Source organism: Coffea eugenioides, chromosome 10 (genome assembly GCF_003713205.1).
Source record: "Coffea eugenioides isolate CCC68of chromosome 10, Ceug_1.0, whole genome shotgun sequence".
Classification (NCBI taxonomy): domain Eukaryota; kingdom Viridiplantae; phylum Streptophyta; class Magnoliopsida; order Gentianales; family Rubiaceae; genus Coffea; species Coffea eugenioides.
In genome coordinates, this window is record NC_040044.1 from 1,891,621 (window position 1) to 1,912,549 (window position 20,929).

The following is a 20,929-nucleotide window of genomic DNA, read 5'->3' on the forward strand; positions in this document are numbered from 1 at the left end:
TGACTTTACACGCTTCCCTTTGCCATTTGGAGAAACTAAACAGAGATTGGTCATAATCCCGTCCGATGGAGCCGTGTCTGAATATGTCAGTAGCTTATTCACCATTTTTGTTTGAGAAAAAAAAAAGAAGAAGAAAAATCTAAATTGGGTGTTTCAAGAAATGTTTTTCTCCTTCACTGGCACGTGCTCCCGGCACTCCCACCGACCCCAGGCGTTTTTTGGATCTGCAGGGTACCTTGTACTTATACATATACATATATATATGTACGTATATATATGTACATACATATATATATATATATATATATTTGAAGCTAACAAAGAGTAGATGGATAGACATTATTGTGATCTCCGAACACATGCGAGTTACGAGCTTCAGACGTGCATATTCGTAATGAATGACGTCGTGAGCTCTTTTTTTTTTTTTTCAAATGTTTTGCTGTGCAAGAATTTTATAATGGGAATAGAAGAAATTAACTAATTAAAATGCCAGATACAGCTTATTATGATTTGATGATTTAAAAAAAAAAGAAGTCTTGACTGTAAAAGAAGTTTAATTTCATTTTACTACGCATGCATGCATTACTTATCTTAATGGTTGCGGGGAGCGGCAACCAATTCCAAGCCCCTAACTTCTAAGCAAGTAGGCACCGTACATCCGCCGTTTGTCCCTCTCGCCATTTCGTTTCGTCTACGTCAGTTTATTCACAAGTTCTAATGCCTACTTTATTCTCTCGATTGCCTCAATACGTATTCCTGCACAACGAAACTGGCCGCAATTTTCCTTCATCGATGGTGCCGGATTCACTAGTGACGGACGCTTTGAGCCTAAAGATCTTGGTTCAACCTAACAATTCAAGTAATGTTATTGATTCTGAATTCAAACTCTGAATTCAACAGCAAATAGGACGGTTAATGTGTTTGAATAGAATATTATTTGAAATATTATTTAAAATAATTATTATAATACCTTTTATGATAGGATGTATGTGAGATAAAAACATGATTGAGAATATCAAAAGGTGACTTCAGAAAAAAAAAAATATAAGAAAAATTGGATTAGAAAATGTGTTTATGATGCAAGCGAAATATTATTTGAAAAAAATTTGCTATCCAAACACACTTATAAATGTGATTGATTGTTGATGGTTACAAAATCTGGTTTCAACGTAATAATCTAAATAATTTTCTGTTATCTTCTTTGTTCAAAAAATGTATGTGAAGCTCCAGGTGACGTTCAGTTTGCCAACCATTTTAACATCTTTGTGTAGTGCACAAGGGACTACCAATGTTATGTTTCAACGTTTTCCACTGTTTTGACAAAATTCTGATTTAATTTGTAATCTGTCGAGTGTATGATTTAGTTCTTCTAACATGAGGAAGCAACTAAGTGGTGGTGAATTGGTAATCACGCAATAACACTTAAAAATGGAATATTGGGTTGGATGATACGGAGATATATAGAGTGCGCTATAAAGTGTGTCAGTGAGAGGTTCGAGTTCGAGACATTTCACTCATTTAAAAAAAATAAAATTGGAACAAAGTTTAGTTCAATCCCAAATGAATAACCCTGGCTCCGTTTGAGCCAATGCGATAATTTACGGAGATTGCTATTAATAAAATGCTGGACCACGCAAAAATGGTTAAGCCCGAAGGAATTTAATTTAAACGGGCCGCTTTTGGGCCCAAAAGGTTCGGGACTCCATTGACCTGTTCGTAGTTCTTACTGGTTTTCTCCAGAAACGTTGGACAGTCAGCCCAACAGTACAGGCCATCGATCCCAATTGTCGGCGCGTGTCGTTCTGTTATTGGACAAAGCAGCTCCCGTTGCGCGACCGACTGTAGACAATCTTCTCCATTTTGTGTGGCTGTCCAGCTTCTGCAGCTTTGAATCATCTTGCAAAGCAGCAGACTTTACCAAGAAATCACTCTCCAATGGAGGGTACAATCCTTCCATGCAAAACTGTAACCCCCAAATTTCCTGAAATTTCACAAAATCCTGTAAAATCCAGGCTCCCTTTCAAAAATATCCCCAGAAACGCCCACCTTACTATTATGGATGCCCACTTGACCTACCTCTGCAGAAATGGACGCCTAACTGAAGCCATAGCATCTCTGGACTCTATAGCGCAATGTGGGTCCATGATAAGTGCCAAAACCTTCTCGTACCTAATTCAGTCTTGCGTTGATTCTCAGTCAATTCATTTGGGCCGTAAACTTCATACCCGTATGAAACATCTACTAAAAGACTTGGATCCTTTTACTGAAACCAAGATTGTAGGCATGTATGCGAAATGTGGATCTCTTGAGGATGCATACAAGATGTTCGATGAAATGTCTGAGAGGAATTTGTACGCGTGGTCGGCAATGATTGGTGCGTGTACGAGGGAGAGAAAATGGGATGAGGTGGTTGAGCTGTTTTACTTGATGATGATGGAAGATGGTATTGTTCCAGATGAATTTTTGTTTCCAAAGATTTTACAGGCATGTGGGAATAGTGGGGATGTTGAAACAGGGAGGTTGATTCATGGCATTGTGATAAAATGTGGGATGAATTTTCAATTACGCGTGAATAATGCAATTTTGGCCGTCTATGCAAAGTGCGGGTTTTCAGATTTGGCGAAAAGGTTTTTTGGTAGTATGGTGCTGAAGGATACAGTCTCTTGGAATTCAATCATAACAGGGTACTGCCAAAAGGGTGAGCTTGAGAAGGCTCGGAGATTCTTCGAGTTAATGCGTGAAGAAGGGTTTGAGCCAAGTTTGGTGACTTGGAATATACTCATATCAAGCTATAGCCAGTTGGGGAAATATGATGTGGTGATGGAAATGATGATAGAGATGCAAAGTTGCGGGATACTGCCAGATGTTTTTACTTGGACTTGTCTGATTTCTGGGTTTGCTCAGTTTAATCGAAAGACTGAGGCTTTGGAATGTTTTGAGAAAATGCTTTTGGCCGGGGTTCAGCCAAATGAGGTCACACTTATCAGTTTGCTCTCTATGTACGCCTCTCTAAAAGATTTAAAGAAGGGGAGAGAATTGCATGCATGGGCGTTGAAGGCTGGATTTGGTGAAAATCTATTGGTGGGAAATTCACTAGTTGATATGTACTCTAAATGTGCTAAAGTTGAGGCTGCTAGGCAAGTCTTTGACATGATGTCAGCAAGAGATATGTACACTTGGAACTCAATGATCGGAGGATATTGCCAAGCTGGATATTGTGGGAAAGCCCACGACCTTTTTAGGAAAATGCAGGAGTCAGATGTGGAGCCAACTGTAATCACATGGAACACGTTGATTTCCGGTTACATGCAAAATGGAGATGACGATCAGGCCATGGATCTTTTCCAAAGAATGGAGAAGGATGGACATATCAAGCAGGACACAGCATCTTGGAATGCTCTTATAGCAGGCTACTTGTTAACCGGAAACAAAGATAAAGCATTGGGGATTTTCCGACAAATGCAATCTTTATGTGTAAAACCAAATTCATTTACCATTTTGAGCATTTTACCTGCTTGTTCCAATTTGATTGCAGCCAAAAAGGTGAAGGAATTGCACTGTTGTGTGTTGCGCAGAAATTTGGATTGTGAATTGTCAGTTGCAAATTCTCTTATCGATACTTTTGCCAAGTCAGGTAATATAAAGTATTCCAGAACCATATTCAACAGTTTGTTGGCAAAAGATATAATCACCTGGAACACACTGATTGCTGGTTACGTTATACATGGTCGCGCAGTTGATGCAATTGAGCTGTTTAACGACATGAGTCATACTGAACTTAAACCAAATAGAGGTACTTTTGTGAGTATGATTTCGGCATATGGTTTAGCTAGAATGGTTGGTGAGGGAAACCGTATTTTCTTTAGAATGATAGAAGAGCATCATATATCACCATGTTTAGACCATTGTGCAGCAATGGTAAATTTATTTGGACGCTCTGGTATGCTGGAAGATGCAGTTGATTTCATTAACAACATGACAATTGAGCCCAATTCTTCTATCTGGGCTGCCTTACTAACTGCTAGTCGTGTTCATGGAAATATTGAATTGGCTGTCTATGCTGGGGAACGGTTACTGGAACTCGAACCAGAAAATGCTTTGATCTATCAGTTGGTCTTACAATTGTATGCATTATCTGGGATTCCTGAGGATTCTTTTAAAGCAAAAGAGCCTAGAAAAATGAAAGATGCTAAGGAATGTCTTGGTTGGAGCTGGATTGAAGATGAAAACACAGTGCAGTCCTTTGTTGGTGGCTCTCAATGTCAGCAGATTAATTGGGTGATGCACTCTTGGATAAAGCGCATGGCTCCAAAGAGCAAGAGGTCCGATTTGTCAAATGGGCTTCCGGTTGAGGAAGAGGAGAGTGAAGCATTAAGTGGGGTTCATAGTGAAAAACTTGCATTTGCTTTTGCCCTCTCTAAATCTTCAAGTGCATCCATATGTATGCGAGTTGTGAAGAACATGAGAATGTGCAAAGGCTGCCATGAGACTGCCAAATTTATTTCAAATACCTATAGGTGTGAAATATATCTGTGTGACTCGAAATGCTTGCACCATTTTAGAGATGGGCACTGTTCTTGCAATGATTATTGGTAGTTTGGGGATGAACACAACAATTGTTCTGTTGATAGCATTATACTTTCTCAAGGAAATCACAGAGGCACAAGTTGAAGGGCTGAAGTGTAGCTGAAGGTAAGGAAGCCAATTCTCCTGTAAGAACAGGATCTGATACCATGGTAATTGACTTCTTGAGTTGCTATTCTTTTTGTAGATATTGCAGCAGCGTTGTCACATAATTTTGGATATTGTCATTTGTAAATGAGCGAGTCATCTGAAATCTAAAGTTTTGATACCAGGCTGTGTAACAATACCGCTCCAGAATGTACATAATATTGCAACTGTGTAACAGTGGTCAAACTGCATACCACGTTTTGTAATGATAAAATGATTTTCACTCTTCTACTTGGACAGTTGGCAGCCAGCAGGTGTTCTGTAATTACAAGATTATGACATTCCTAATTAATGTATAATCCTGCAATTTTTTTTTTTTTTTAAAAAACAGTAGGTACTTTGTTCTCCTTTCATCAAATGAAAAAATGATCAGAATATGGGTCATTCAATGTACGCATAGCTCACAATGACCCTTCAAAAGTAGTACTGACGTTTTACAATCTAACTGGAGGATAAACATTGCGTGTTATTCAATTGAAGAGCTTTACCATAAGCAAAGTTATTCTGGAAATTTGAAATCGAACTTATCCACCGGTGGAAAATTTGTCCTCCCCACCCCACCCTACCCTTAGCCCATTTTTTGTTCCTTATTGAGGAATAAGACAAGAACTCAGAGCACCACTTCACATCAGATAAGAGAATATACTTTCCCGACAGCTTATAGCAACAAAAGAAGCCTCATAAATCAGCTTCAAGTGAAAATGTACCAAGACAAACTTTACAGAATCTATTCTGGATATGTGGTCTGGAAAAAAAAATAAGAATCAAGTCTTCTGCGGTATAGCTGTGTTGCAGCCATGAAAATGAAGGTTCGGATGATCAAGACGTTTATGCTTACAAGTTACAACGAAAGTGGAGCATTTAGATTTTTGGCTTTATTATAGAATACAGGCGTCCCCTCACCAATGTCGCTTTTACAGCAGGAATACGGTATTTATCAAGGCTTTGTCATGTTTGGGAATCAAATTCTCTACTTTTGTACTGTTTCCCTCCTAAAGGGGATCACCGAATTCCTAGTCAAGCACCTGAAACTTTTCACAATCATCACTACAAACTCCTCTGTCATCGGCTCCATATATTTAGATGCATCTTCAGTTCTTCACCGTCATTCCACAAGCATTCAAGCTCTGACAGTCTACCGCTGGCCCTCTGCACTTAATGATGGTAAGACTAAATTTTGTTACAATAATAATAATAATGGCTATCAAATGAACTTTTCTCTAATGTTGTTTATCACATTAGTAATGAATTATCGTTTTCAGGAATACGGAAAACATTCCATTTCTGTAGGTCCATGGGGAGGTCAAGATGGATATCACTGGGACGATGGAGTATACTCCACTGTCAGGCAATTGGTGATAGCTCATGGTGCAGGCATTGACTGCATTCAGATTGAATATGACAGGAATGGCACCTCAATGTGGTCAGAAAAGCATGGCGGCAATGGAGGCGCTAAAATTGACAAGGTGAGTTTCTCAAAATATGGTTGAGCGGCTGGCTTTCTCCGAATCAGTTTTTTAATGACTAACTTCATGTTATCTGATCATATGCTGATTGCCAAAGTTTGCTTGTATGTCACTGTTTGCATGATTTGCAGGTCAGGCTAGATTATCCGAACGAGTTTCTAACGTCCATTCATGGATTTTATGGTAGCTTGCAAGAATGGGGGCCTATCTTTATTCGATCTCTTACATTTGAAAGCAACAAAAGATCATACGGACCTTATGGTATCGAACAGGGGACGTACTTCACATTTCCAATGACTAAAGGCAAAATTGTAGGGTTCCATGGAAACTGTGGCTGGTTTCTAGATGCTATAGGAGTTCATTTGGAGCCTCTCACCAACCTGATTCCATCAAATTCCATAATGCATTCGCAAAACTATGTTGTCCAGGGGGCGGAAACATACGAGTACTCAATGCTACAAGGTAATCTCGGGAATAGCTATGATCTGATTCTTGCAGTGAGGCAGAAGGGGCAGTATCGTAGTAATTCTACTCCAGAAAATTGGTCGAGGCAAACTTCAAACTCAAGCGAGTTCAGCCGGGTGGAATCCCAAAACAAGGTACATAGACCGCTTTACAACTTAGTTTTGCACTAGTCCTTTGTACGATGCTGCTGAATATGATTCTTTATGCAACCATATTCCAGGATGTCGATGTGGTTCCGTCCAAGATTTCGAGAGTACCCTCAGAAAATGTACAAGGAGTCATGACATATGGACCCTGGGGTGGTAACGGTGGCACTCTGTTTGATGATGGAGTCTATGACGGAATCCGGGAAATTCACTTATCTAGAAACATAGGAATCGTTTCCATAAGAGTTTGTTATGATCTGAACGGGCAGCCTCAATGGGGAAGCAAAAATGGCGGTAGTGGTGGATATAAATCTGACAAGGTAAAATGAAATACTGCTTAGTTGCCATGTCAGAGATATGCTGGTTTTGTTGTAGCTCTATATCACTTGATCACTGAAATTTTTCAACATTTGGCAGATAGTCTTCAACTATCCATCTGAAATCTTGACTCACATAACAGGCTACTATGGCCCTGCAATGGGTATGGGGCCTAATATTATCAAATCTCTGACTTTCCATACTACAAACTGGAAACACGGTCCCTTTGGAGATGAACAAGGACAATCATTTTCGACCAAACTGAGAGGGGGAGTGATTGTGGGAATTCATGGACGGAAGGGATTGTTTCTTGATGCAATTGGTGTTCATGTATTAGAAGGCAAAGCCACTCCAGTATCAAGTTCTCCATCCGGCTCCATTGCTCAGAGAGGACCGTCCATCAATGAAGCTGACAACACTCCACAATGGTCCTTCAAATTAGGAAGGCACGGACTAATGCAGGAGGTACTCTCTTTTTTTGTTTTTTTCAGGTGACAACACTCCGCGATGGTCCTTCAAATTTTGTTACTCTTTCTTCTCAGGCTGTCCAGCGAGTAGTGAAAGATCCAGCTCCTTACGGACCAGGTCCATGGGGCGGTGTGGGTGGGAAACCATGGGACGATGGAGTATTCACAGGGATTAAACAGATTATTTTGACTATGAGAGAGGCCATCTGCAGCATGGAAATTGAGTATGATAGAAACGGACAATCTGTGTGGTCAGTGAGACATGGTGGTAATGGTGGAGTAACAGCAACCAGGGTAAAAACATTACGTTCACTAGCAAGCTAATTTTGCCCACTGAGGCTGAGCTGATTGCTTACTTTGCAAAAACACACATGCATTTTTATCTTTTCTACCCACTGCCTTGCCTTACTATTATGGTTTCCGACATTGTTCTGTTAATCTACTACAGGTAAAACTAGAGTATCCTCACGAGGTATTAACTCGAGTAAGTGGATACTATGGTCCTGTCAACAAAGACCAGGGGACACAGGTCATCAAATCTTTAACCTTTCACACGAGTAGGAGGATGTGTGGTCCGTTTGGCGAGGAGTTGGGAAACTATTTCAGCTCAACAACCACAGAAGGAAAGGTGGTAGGGTTTCATGGGAAGAGTGGGATGTACCTGGATGCCATCGGAGTGCATATGCAACATTGGCTGGGGAATCAAAGATCGTCCAGACCATCATACCTCACGAAAATATTCTCTTGATCATTCATTCATGCTTCAGTTTTTTCCCTTTTTTTTTTATCCATTTAGCTGAACATTACATCCGAGAACTGCAGGAACAGCAGTACCGATTTCAGTATTGTTTAACTTCAATTTTTATCCTCTCGAGATAATTACTGAGAAATAGGATATCCAGCCTTGACCAAGTTTGACGCTCCCTACTCCTCTTCTGCATTATGACACTCTTACTGCGGCTGTGTTAGTTGCGCTATAAGTTTGCAGAGACACAGCTCTCTAGTCCGTGCAATGAAGCTAAGCTTGCCGAGGAAACTCTTCAATTTCAATCAAGATAGAGAGTATCAAGGTGTGTCATCACCTTGTAACAAGCTAAATCCACACAAGACATCATCTGAATGTACTCCACGGAAGCACATGCCTTCGGCTCTAGATGATTTCTGCAAGCACCATCGCTCAACACCAAAACATAAATCAGCCATGTAAAGATGCCGTTTGGTTTTTTTTTTTTTTATATATAAAAAAAAGGTTTTAAAGGTGTGATATTTGTAACACACTATTTGAAAGGCGGGGCGTAGAGAAGGGCGAGGGCGAGGACATCTTCAGACTTGACGTTCCTAGCTCCCAAGGCAACGTGACAACAGCAGCTGGGTTCCGATTCACACAGCCAATTAATAATATTATATACAGCATACACCAAAGATCGCCACCTTACAGCAGCTTTTATATATTTGCTTAGACTTAACAAAGCCCGGAAACCAACTAGGGCATTCCAATACAGGGTTCCTTTTCTAAAAGTTTTAGAAAGTCCTCGACCTTCCTAATCCATCGACCAGGAAAGAAACGTGAACTTTTTGGACCCAAACATGGATAAGGTAGTGTTAGAGGTCTTAACAGCAATCAGTAACAATGGGTCATTACACTTTATCATCATGGAACCACCATCGTGTCTCCTTTGGAGATCTGCCATTTCTACAATTCTTCACATAGCGATCATTATCCGCTGGGCGTTGCTGCAAAGGAAAAACCTTGTGAGAGAAAAAAATTTCACTAAAAGGAGCACTGCTCAAGCATATTGATAAAGGAAGCACAGCAGAAAACTTCAGACCAAACACACCTTTACAGTAGAGCTGGATAACATGGAAAGAATGCTGATGCAAATCGAACTGACAGTCATTGCTGGGGACCAGGAGTCATACAAAATGTCTGCCACCGTCACAACCATGATATGAGAAGCAGCAAGAGTTTAACTAGTATTTTTTATTCTGAAGTACCATGATTGAATTGCATAGAAGACTAATATTAACACATGCAGAAGCATAACTAGAAAAATTACTAATTCATCTTTCCAATCTGAAGCTCAGTTTTTTATCCTTCCAATCTGAACCTAATTTTTCATCCTTCCATTCTGAAATCTGAGTTTTGCAATCATTTATACCCAATATGGTATAATTATGGTTACCAGTCTGTTTATCTGTGGGTAAAGATAATAACTAAACAGAGCAAACAAGATATATATATATATATATATATATAAAATTAAAACGATTCCTGCACTAAACCGCCTTCAAGCCACTGCTATATCAATAACAAAGTTAGATAATGTTCAATTGATTTGCAGTTCAGCATGATTGAGAGAGATTTGCATGACAAACATCCATGCCAACTCATCTTGTTCAAAACTTAGAAACTCTGGGCAGTACCATAAGCACATTGCTAGACGATGAATAAACACAAGTGTACACCATTCTTCAGGCAAATGTATCATCCCGTAGCTAATTACAACCACAGACCAGGGAAACAAAACGCCTCCAGATGCAAGCACCACAAACATCAAACTTTTACCCCAAATCATCAAATATATAACCCTCGGGACTTAGAATGAGAACCAAAACTTTCCAAAATGTCCAAGGAATGTAAGACATCTAGCTAACATCAAATGTATGACATTCTTCACATATATGAAACTCCAATAACTTTCCCAATGGTCCAAGGAAAGCAAATCCAACATTCTTTAAACCAAAGTAGCCAACAACTTTACCCTAATGTCTCTGAACGTAAAATCCACATAAAATCTATCTTTGGCTTCATAACCCATCCAATTTTAACATTATAAGATAAACCTATGCAGGGAGGTTTATTCATTTCAATCACTAACATGTACTCTATAGCTTAGAAATATATTCCCTCTTTCTTGGTGAAAAAGCAGTAATACATGTAACAACAAACCAAAGCCATTTCATGAAATTAGTATCCTTCAATTTTCTCCTCTATTCTGAAACAATTCACTGCATCATCATCGTTTAACCAAGAAGGGAAAAAGAATCTAAGAGGGCAGAAGACGACAATCAACGTTGAACATAAGTGCCAATGAAAGTAAGCAAAAGGAGTAACGATACAAACCTAAACAGATATGTCCGTTGCTATAAATATGAGGGTGCAGTGGAGCCGGAGAAAGAAAAATAACCTGCTCAACAATCCCAAACCAAAAATAATAATAATGACAAATATGAGAATGCTACTTAAAAACTGAACCACAAAAGCAGCAAAAGCTATTAAAAGCAGCAAAATCCCATAAATTCTTATAAAATCAAAAGCCCAACAAAACCCACATCATAAAAGCCCGAAACAAAATTTCCCTCAGAAATTTTTTGAAAATTAAAACATTAAAAAAAAAAAAGGGACTTGCATTTAACCTGAGGGGCTTCCATGGGGTAATGCTCGGGGAAATCAACCTGAAGCTGATAAGTCTCATTAGCATAAAGCGTTCCCGGTGCACCGTTGACTTCAATTATCCACCTGTACTCCAACCCCATCATCATTTATACAAAAAAAAAAAAAAATCTCATTTCGAAATTTTGAGCAATGGTTCTGAGGACAAGGGGGAAAAGGAAAAAGAAAAGAAAGAACCTTTGTAAATTATCAGTAACTTTGTGCTTAAATCCAGCCGGGGGATTCACCTGCCACTCCACCAGCTCCTTCTGTAGGCGGTTGCATGCGATCTTGCTCAAACCCTAGGCCTCATTTTAAAACCCCCAATTAAAATCACCCAAATATTTAGATAACATAATCAACAGTTTTAACCAAAAACAAAAATTTGCAAACTAACGTTCTTATGCATGTACAGGAATAGGTTTTACCTTACGGGAAGAAGGAGAAGAGCTACTCATGGCGTCCGGTTTTTTTTTTTTTTTTTTTTCCCCAATGCAGAGAGAAAAAGTCTATTGAGAGAGAGTGGGATGGGCGAGTGGGCGCATGTGTTAGCGAGACTGTCTGCTGGGGCGGGGTGAGATCATGCTCAACTTTTAACTGATCTGGAACGCCCTTTTTTTTTTTTTTAGTGGGGAATAAATTTTTACTTTGAAAATTTCAGTTTGTCCGTTTAAGTTTCGTTTGGGAGCGAAGGATTTGGACAGAAAAGAATGGGAAAAGAAGAGAAAGTTAACTTTTCCTTTATTTGTTAGTTTTTAGTAGGAAAGAAAAGAAGGGAAATGAAAGGATTTGAGAGAATGAATAGTAGACAAAATTTTTCCTTCTAAATTCGAGAGAAATTGAGAAAAAGTTGAAAAAAACTTGTGAAAACTTTTTAAAATACCTATTTTGTCCTTAAAAATGTCTGGAACAAATATTTAATGACTTTCATATTCAAAATCATTTCCCTAATTTTCAAAACTCCCAAACAACAAAACAATTCTTTCTCTTCTCTTCTCTCGTAACTTAAGTTTTCCCTTCTTCTCTTTTCTATCCTAAACTCCCAAACTTAGCCAAGGTTGTATCAATCGAACTACCTTACTATCATGTGAGCGTGAGGAGGGTTGCCTCTAGTCTCTTGCAAGAATACAAGAAGAATACAAGAGGTTGTGTGGATTGCGATCTCTACAGAAATTTTGGAGAAAATTATTGTGATGCTTCTTAAAATATAATATATGTGAAGTAAAATGTTGATTGACAAATAGTATGTAAAATAAATATTCATAAAAAATGAAGAATTTTCTCCCAAAAAGTAGCAGTTGAAACAGAATCTAAACGTCCATAATTAGATCCTTATATATTACTGACAATTTTCTCTTCTTTTTTTTTTTTTAAAAGCACTTGAACTGAGTACAATTAGCAAGTGCTAATTTGTTTAAAATGTTAAATCCTTTTTTTAAATTTTACAATTAAAATGGTTAAACAGTAAAAATACTTTTAAAAGTCGGTAAAATTTCCTTGCTTTATTTTTTTTGGGAGGGTTTGATGGAATGGATTGAGTGCTATATTTTGTAGATCAAAAATTTTTTTTTAAAAAAAATATGTGTGCCTTTTTTCCATTTTGACGGAATTAGAAAGTTACACTATAAAAAAAATGTTGAGCAATAAACTCACAGAATTTGGAGTGCTTAATTTAGACCAAAAAAAAAAAAAACTGGTTGAGGCCTCAGGACATTAGTCTTGAGTTCAAATCCTTACTTTATAGCAATGCCATTAGGCCAATGAGACAGAAAAGTATACCAAAAAAAAAAAATTATATAAATGACCTTATTCAAAATTTACCATCCAATATCTGCTAATATACTGGAAAAATAATAAAGAAATGTATTTTAACGTCAAAATAATCCCGTGCATCAAAACTGTGAATGATTATTGTTTCATAACTTTTGCTGAAGAGATAGAAACGAAAGATTTCCGGTGTTTAGGAAATGAGTGAACCAAAACTGGAATAATTTCTTGAGATGATCAACTCTCCGCTGATAAGATCGAACAAATGGGAATCTTACAAAACAAAAGGAGGGGAAAAAAAAAAAGGGAGAGAGAGAGAGAGAGAGAGAGAGAGAGAATGAAAATGGACAGCTAATTCAATAATGTTTTATATTTGTCAAGTTGGAGCATCAGATTTAAAATTCTCATAAGTCAAAAAATGATGGATAAGGGTAATATATTCCAGTGAATCGCATGCTTTATTTATTCTTCTGACTTCAGATTTATTCGCCCTTTATTGGAAATCCAGAAGGGAAAACAATAACAATAATGGCTCCATTATTACGACCGGACCCTAGAAAAAATTGACAGCATAAAATGCTTCTCTCTTTTCCTACACATGGGAAAGCTGGAGCAAACGTAAGCGCAATTGTGGGTATGGCTTTTCTTTTGGGTCTAGATAGGATCCATCGCTTATGGGCCCGTTATAAATTGGGTAAGGGCGACTTTGATTGATATGATTTTTTTTTTTGGGTATTGTCTGAAGCTGGTTCCCATGTTTGAAAGTCTCACAGTCACAGGTCAAGTCAAGTGGGTGACAGATCTTGGGCCCAGCGTCACTCAAAATTAGACACATAGCTAACCCATTTGAACACTCAAAAACAACAGCAAATTTTTTTTTTTTTTGGGGGGTTGGTTTTGAGCATCATATTATAGAAAGAACAAGTATAATTCCAGGTTTTTCCTCTTTTAGGACACAACGATTACTTTCTCTGAGTAAAACAAAAGGAAATTTAGAATATGGCGTTCTGAAATCCGAGTCTTACATTTCCTAATTGCTTTCAAACAAAATTGGTAGAGGTTTAGCTTTTGCAGTTGACATGTTTATTCCCTTTTCAAAAGTCGTTCCCAAATCCATGCCGCTGAAGGGGTAAGTTTCTTCCAGGTTTATGAATCCTTTTTGTTTTCCAATGTATAGCTGCGCTTATAGCTTTTTACTTTTTTTTGTTAATTAGGTAACCAACATGATTGGGTCTTTTCTCACCAATAGGACTTGTGTAAGCATAGCATTGCATCCCGTTTTAAAGAAGAAGATTTATTAGGCTTCTCTTTGTGTTTGTGTGAGTTTCTCAGTTTTATAATTTTGTTCTGCAGAATGGTATTTGGGTTTTGCTTATCCTGCTTATGAGTGCTTCAAAACCGTTGGGAAAGTCTGTGAATTTTGAGTGGGTGGTCCGTGAATGCTATAATTGATTAGTTTAAAGGCCAAGGAGGGTCTAATTTGCCAGCTCTAGCTGTGGTACAAGCCGGCCTCTATCAACCCAAAGGCAAAAATGATGGCTCTGGATGCTCCGTCATTTTCGATCTTTCATTACTGCATATTAAATAAAAAGGATACATGTGATGGTAATAGATGATATGATTTGGTACGAAAGGAGACAAACATCAACAAAAGAAACAGCCACACGAAGAAACTAGAAAATGTGCTTGAAGAGTGGTTCACCAGAATTGTAGTTGAGATCATCAGACGCTCGTCAAAGCTGTTGGCTGACCAGTCCTGCAATGCCGCTTACCAGTTCTGCAACTGAGAAGTTCTGCTTTCCACTCTAGGGTGGTATTCTGTATGCATGTGTTTAGTTGCTTTCTCTGAACCAGGTTGATCAAGCCATTCAGTATATAATCCTTTAATGATGGGATTTTCAAAAGGGTCAGCCTCGATAACCTAACCAAAAAAAAAAATATTTACCAGTTACTTGAACCCTTATTAAACAACAAGAGGAGCAGAAAGCATGAACATTTCCCAGCACTAGTGCACATAATACTGGACATGCTAATACAACATACCTTCCACATTGACAATATGTATAAAATATTGGATGAATAACAGTTTTATATTGGATGAATAACAGTTTGACTACTCGACTGAGAAATCGTAAGGTAGATGGCAGACATAAATAGGAAACTGGTGGAGCTCTCTACAAACCACAGGCATGAGTGGGGAAAGGTCAATTAACCGGTCATGCTGTACAGAAAGTTGAATTCATCTTTTGCCCTCATCTGCCGAGTTCAAAGAGAGAGCACATGGTCCTCTAAGCATGCCACGGAGATAAATTTCTTTTTCTGTGTGTGTTAAATGGGGGATGGACTTCCAAGCCAAAACAGAATAGAGAGATTGAAATCAGAGAGTACAAAGTCTGAATCCTGGACTTACATTTTCCATATATTTCAATTCCAACGACCGGACAGATTCACCAGGCTTACGCTTGATTTGACCTCCACCATTTAAGCATCCTGCTAGTGGAAAAGACACAATTTCACATAAATTTTTTAATATGCTATAGCACAAATCAATTAATATGACTTGCAAACGAGCAGCTTTAGAACACATCTACCTGAGGGACAAGTCATGATCTCCAAAAACTGATATTCACATTCTCCAGAATCAATTTTCTTAACAACCTGTTTCAGGTTTTGCAAACCATAACAGAGAGCAAACTTCAAGACGGTCTCTCCTTCTACCTGCAGATTAACATGAGCAAAAATTACAACTTAATGTAGATCAAGTTTTGGAACTTACAAGGCCATCTAATGTCCAGAAGAGTAATCATCATTAGTAACTTGATGATAGTATAAATTACAATTTGAAGCAGCTATCATGCAATTCAGTGCCAGCCAAAACTAGATACATGTATATTTGAGATCATGGAAGAACTTTAAGTATCTCCATACAAATGGATGCTAACTCAACAAGAGATGCGGTTCACAAGGAATGGTCAGCTGTCTAAGGAGGTGTCAATCAATTTAGTTCCTGATAGGATGGTGAGACTCCAGATACCCATGCACGGCTACAAGTCCACTAGACATTTAAATATTAGAAAGGACCCAGTCTTCCCATTCTTGTGAGTTGATAGAGCAAATATGACAAATGGACAGACTTACTTCAAGCGTCACTTCTTGGAAATTAGGATTTCTTATAGTCTTGAAGTTGAGAGGACCAACAATTTCCTTGCCAAAAAGATTTTTAGAAGCATAACGAAATATTGTCTCCGCATATCCTCCAGAGCTTCCACGGACGCCATAAAGGAGGTTGCCTTCATCAAGATTCGTTAACCTGTAGGAAGTGAAAACTAGTATTGTCAACGGCTGCTCTTGCAGAACAAGAGAAATTGAAAAAAGTGACAAGTTTTCTTACAAGTTGTCTAGCGGCGACTCTTCTAAGCTTGCAAAATCAACTGACTTTGACTGCAAAAAATCAAATTCAGGAAGCATGTCAATAAATGTCCAAACATCCGCAACAACCCACTTTCCAGGAGAAAAAAGCCACAAAAGCACAAATGCTTGAAGAAATGTTTTTGATAAAGTGATGGAGGATGGAGAAAGTGGGGAACGGACCATGCTTCCAAATAATAAACAATGCCATCAACCACAGGACTGAATTCGATCTTAGAAAAGTATATATTCTCCCTTGGCGCTAGCCCATTTTACCATTTAAAGAAATCAAAAATTACCTTTATCAGATCTAACAACTCTACTGTCGTTAACACTGAATCCACCTCCACGATCTTTTCACCTTGTGCATCAAGTTGAAATACAAAGGCATCCCTAACAGCCTCGAGTTTTTTGTCATAACATGGCATCACTGTTACATGGTATATATCCTCCGGCCTGTCATGAACAAATCACTGTCAACAGTGAAATTTAATCCATGTAATAAAGTACTGGGATATAATCTCTGTGCATCCAGTATCAAACATCATGTGATTCCTTCATGCAGATTAACACCAAATGGGTTAACAGTATACATATACTGCAACCAAGCAACTAGTTTACTTGTTTGCCTGTCCTGAACAAGAAGAACAACTTGCTAGCTCCAGTAACCACTCTCAAACTCGAAAGAGTCAACAAGCAAAAGGCACAAAAAAGGACCAGTGCAGTTTCTCGCAGACTGCTTACAAATATGTAATTAGACCATCAATACACCATTACGTTAGGACCTCTAAATGTGAAGTTCTAATCTGGGAAGGAAGTGATGGTACTATTTATCCTGAAGTTGTATTAAAAGGAGCTGAATCAGCAGCTTCATAGCAATAGTAAAGTGACTATTCCACTGTTCCACATTTCAAGCACACAAGGAGTAAGTACTCGCAATAATATATATTGATGGCAATATTTACTATCTTATCCCCATATATCCTGAACTTCTCTTAAAAAGAGCTCAGCTCTCAGCATCATAGCAATGGTCAAGTAACTAGTCCAAGATTTAAGTGCCAAAAGGCGTAAATAACCAGGACAAAGAATGGTCATAGACTTCGGCACTCGTATGGTATATTACCTTTGGTACAGCATCTGACAGACGTGGTTCTTAATAATAGCTCCAATGATTTGTTGAGGGCTCTTGACTGATGAAATATTAGGCAAAATATATGACCCAAGATTTTTTTCGGCATAGTTTATCCAGGCTGCATTTAAAGAATGAACAATCACAATCATATAACAAACACATAAAAGAGTCGAGCAGGCACTTAAATAGCCAGGCCAATGAGAAGAATACAACAAAGAAAAAGAATGCAAAACGGCAAAACAGTAGCTCCACTAAAAGCTGTTTACATGTTGATCCTCAGTAAAACTATAAATATCAAGGTTTCTTGGCTGGTAACAAGAATAAAAGTCAATAAGGAATTGGATGTTCGGTATACCTGGACAGGCAGAAGAAATCAAGGGTAGGCCCAATTTGGATTTCTTATCAGTAGTAGAATGACATTGTCTATATCTAGTTATGAATTCATAACAAGATTCAATAAGTGTTAAGTCTCTGCTGCAGCTGGTATCAAAAAAAGCTTTCACTCCCAACGCCTTAAATAATGTCGTCAGCTTTTTGAAAACCTGGATTGAAGCGCAAGGATTGTCATAGGCATATAAAGCCATTATAAGATTAAAATGCAAAGTGAAAAGCTCATTTGGTTTGCTATCCATAACACTACGTATGAAAATAAACTTGCCTGAAGCGGAGAAAGGCCAAAGGCAACACCAAGAGAAGCTCTAGACTGGGGAGACACAGAGACAATGACAGCCTTTCCTTTATTGATATTAGAAAGAAATTCATCTAAGCTCTTCTTCTCAAGCATCACAGTCTTGGACGAGGTTATGCACCCACTGCAAAGATCACCATGCACATAATGAGTTCCTGACCAATTGTTTTGTTTCAACATTTCATGTCCGATACATGTCAAACCTAATAGAGTAATGAAGTGATAAGTAACTCATGTTATGAACCTCATAATGAGTTCTTGACCACTTTTTCATTTCAATAGTTAGTGTATTATAACTGTTAAACCTAATATAGTAATGGAGTGATAAGCAACTCATGTTATGAAACTGATAGTCAGAGAAATACCAATGCAGAAATCAGCCTTGAAAATAAAGGTAAAAGACGAAACCTAAGCATTGTTGTCAGTCCAAAATATGGATCTATATATGTACGAGTCACCACAATTCTACTTGAGCTTTTTCAACGTCTAGACTAACGTGTCAAAATGTCACCTCAACAGCTAGAAACAGTAATGAACAGCTGTTCTGTATCCACAATGAGGACCTTCAGAATCTGCACCATCATTATCCTTAAACAGGCATTTATTACTATGAAATCGTTACCGTATCTATTCTCATTCAGCAATGTAAAAATTATATGCATTGTTGAAAACGTAAGACATTAATCCCAGATTTGCTTTAAGATGAAGCAAACAAGAATATAAAGGTATTGCCACTTGCTATAGCTATCTGTAATTTCAAAATAGAGTTCAAATGATGAAAGGAGAGAGGACCGATGCAGGTGGAGAAAGAAATAATACCTGCAAGCTAGACAGTCATTGAGTGAAATTTTTACAGGTTCAGTTTCCAATGGTTTGATAGCTGACCCAAGTTTAGCAGAGTTCTGCCCATTAACAAAGATTACAAAGAATTAGACAAAACGAAGGTGAAATTCCGATAATCATGTAAGAAGATATGCCTCTTTTCATTTAATATCGATTTCACAAACTCACCATTTAAGTAAACGTATGTTCAGGTAGAAAACAAGGAAAAAATTGCTCCTTCATAATTACTAGACCAAAAACCCCCAGAATAACCAGACCAGAAATCAGCAAATTCCTCCGTTGGGAATTTTTTTAAAAAATTGAGATTAACTAAGATAGCTGGAAGAAGATGACTACTTTACAGTTTAAAAAATTTAGGAGCTGAAATTAAAATCCTTATCATAACACTGATGTATGATTATCCAGAAATCAACCAAAAAATGGAAAAAAGGCCGCGGAAAAAGAAGTAATTCACCCCAGCATAAGATTTATCGAGCCTGGAAGAGCAGGAGGAAGTAGAAGCCTTGGGATTAGAATTGGAATTAGCCTTGAACGAAACAACGCATCCCTGAGATGGTGCTATATAATCATTCAGATCCCCTATACTCAGTGTAGCCGAGAACTTCTCCGAGGACATTTTTTTTCTAGTTTTTCGTTTTGTATTGTTTCTCTCGTTTTGTATTGTATTCTCGTTTTGTAAAGAACCTTCTCGTCGCTACTCTCACTGGACTAAGGAGGGAGGAAAGGGCTTCGTTAAATTGACAAGCAGAAGAGCGTCGTCAAGCACAAATTAATGTGCTAAGTCATTTTTTGGTGAATGTGCTGTCAAGAACTCAAGTTCGTGACCGAGTTGCAGTTAGAAGAAATGAGAATAAGAACTGAAATGAAAAGAGCGGGAAATTGAGAGGGAGAGAGAATTGAGAGAGACAGAATTACGGAGTTGTCTTATTCTTCAAGTTTGGCCGGTAAAATTCGTCTGAGCTGCTCGTCTTTTTCTTCAAGTTTAACCTAATCTATAATACTCTGCGGGAGGGGAGGCTAAACTGACTGTGTATAAGGGTTAGTATATAGAATAACCTAACTAGACTAAAAGGTGTTCCGACACCTCTTTTGAATTCCGACCTATGGTTCAGAGAGGGATTTAATTCTTTTTCGGTGGTCACTAAGTCTCATTGATTTTTCACTGACTAATTGAATCTCAATATTTCTAACTAAGGGTCTATTTAACAACATAAAAAAATTACTGAAATTGAACTTTTTCAAACATTCAAATATTTTGTGTGTTTGATTTACATTTGTTAAGCGATGCTGAATTTGTATGTATTTTTTTCAGTACAAGAATCGTAATTGAATGTTTAATCCTGATAAGAATCAATGGATTTACTTTAATTATCGTATCTTATCTATCAAATCTACTCTTATTTGTTAATTATATTCAAAATTCTTATTTAATTAAACAATTTGATATTTTCTATTCAAAATTCTTATCTAATTAAACAACCTTTTATTATCAGGGCTAACGATTTTCTACTTCTCTTTTCTCCCTATCTAATGACTTTCACGTTTGCTCTATACTTCTCATATAATATACTTCATCTTTTATATTAATTTGATTTTAAAATGATTATTATCATTTTCGTACCTAACAATTTTAAGTTAATTAAATCATAGGTTCTATTTCGTTTTTAGATGAAAAGATAGAAGGGCAAAATTGTACAATTTAACTTATTAAGCATTCACTTATAAATGCTCATCAAATGGTATAAATAAATTCAATATTAAAATTTAGACATTCATATATTTCTTTTTGGTGTTTAAAATTCAGCAAATTAATTGTTTCAATATTCAAATTTCAAAATTCAAATTCAGTTTTATCAAACGGAACATAACTCTTCTGACAGTTACTAACTCTATTTATTTACCATTAAGGCCATTAATTCATAATATTTGCTATAATGTCCTTCTATGCATGACAAATTCCTCCTTGCCAGTGAAAAGAGCCTTGTACTTGAGGCTGAAACTGAGGAAACTGTTTTTCAATAAACGTTTTAGGCCTTGTTTGGAAAGGCATTTTTTTTTCAAAAAT

General features: G+C 37.6%; 3 protein-coding genes across 4 annotated transcripts; 1 reads left to right on the plus strand and 2 right to left on the minus strand.

The window, feature by feature from the left end:
- Window positions 1–1,913: 1,913 nt before the first annotated feature.
- Window positions 1,914–8,505, plus strand: LOC113748840 (jacalin-related lectin 3-like). 2 transcript variants are annotated; one of them, XM_027292415.1, is made up of 7 exons: window positions 1,914–3,805; window positions 5,974–6,197; window positions 6,329–6,796; window positions 6,883–7,128; window positions 7,226–7,591; window positions 7,669–7,887; window positions 8,042–8,505. In XM_027292415.1, the coding sequence occupies exons 1-7, from the start codon at window positions 1,936–1,938 to the stop codon at window positions 8,339–8,341; spliced, it is 3,693 nt and encodes a 1,230-aa protein (XP_027148216.1). In that variant the 5' UTR covers window positions 1,914–1,935; the 3' UTR covers window positions 8,342–8,505. The 2 variants fall into 2 exon arrangements, with proteins under 2 accessions (XP_027148216.1, XP_027148215.1); XM_027292414.1 differs by lacking the exon at window positions 1,914–3,805 and adding an exon at window positions 5,819–5,895 and having other exon boundaries at window positions 5,994–6,197.
- A 444-nt stretch (window positions 8,506–8,949) lies between these two features.
- LOC113748841 (probable ubiquitin-conjugating enzyme E2 16) lies at window positions 8,950–11,578 on the minus strand. Its single transcript, XM_027292416.1, has 6 exons — window positions 11,455–11,578; window positions 11,225–11,328; window positions 11,011–11,113; window positions 10,718–10,781; window positions 9,432–9,520; window positions 8,950–9,327 (listed from the first exon to the last, which is right to left on the minus strand). Exons 1-6 carry the CDS (start codon window positions 11,482–11,484, stop codon window positions 9,232–9,234), a joined length of 486 nt encoding a protein of 161 aa, XP_027148217.1. The 5' UTR covers window positions 11,485–11,578; the 3' UTR covers window positions 8,950–9,231.
- A 2,667-nt stretch (window positions 11,579–14,245) lies between these two features.
- Window positions 14,246–19,679, minus strand: LOC113749746 (protein NAR1-like). Its single transcript, XM_027293576.1, has 11 exons — window positions 19,319–19,679; window positions 18,841–18,923; window positions 17,992–18,145; window positions 17,689–17,875; window positions 17,325–17,451; window positions 16,501–16,657; window positions 16,185–16,234; window positions 15,932–16,103; window positions 15,385–15,511; window positions 15,204–15,283; window positions 14,246–14,714 (listed from the first exon to the last, which is right to left on the minus strand). Exons 1-11 carry the CDS (start codon window positions 19,478–19,480, stop codon window positions 14,562–14,564), a joined length of 1,452 nt encoding a protein of 483 aa, XP_027149377.1. The 5' UTR covers window positions 19,481–19,679; the 3' UTR covers window positions 14,246–14,561.
- Between the last annotated feature and the right edge of the window lie 1,250 nt (window positions 19,680–20,929).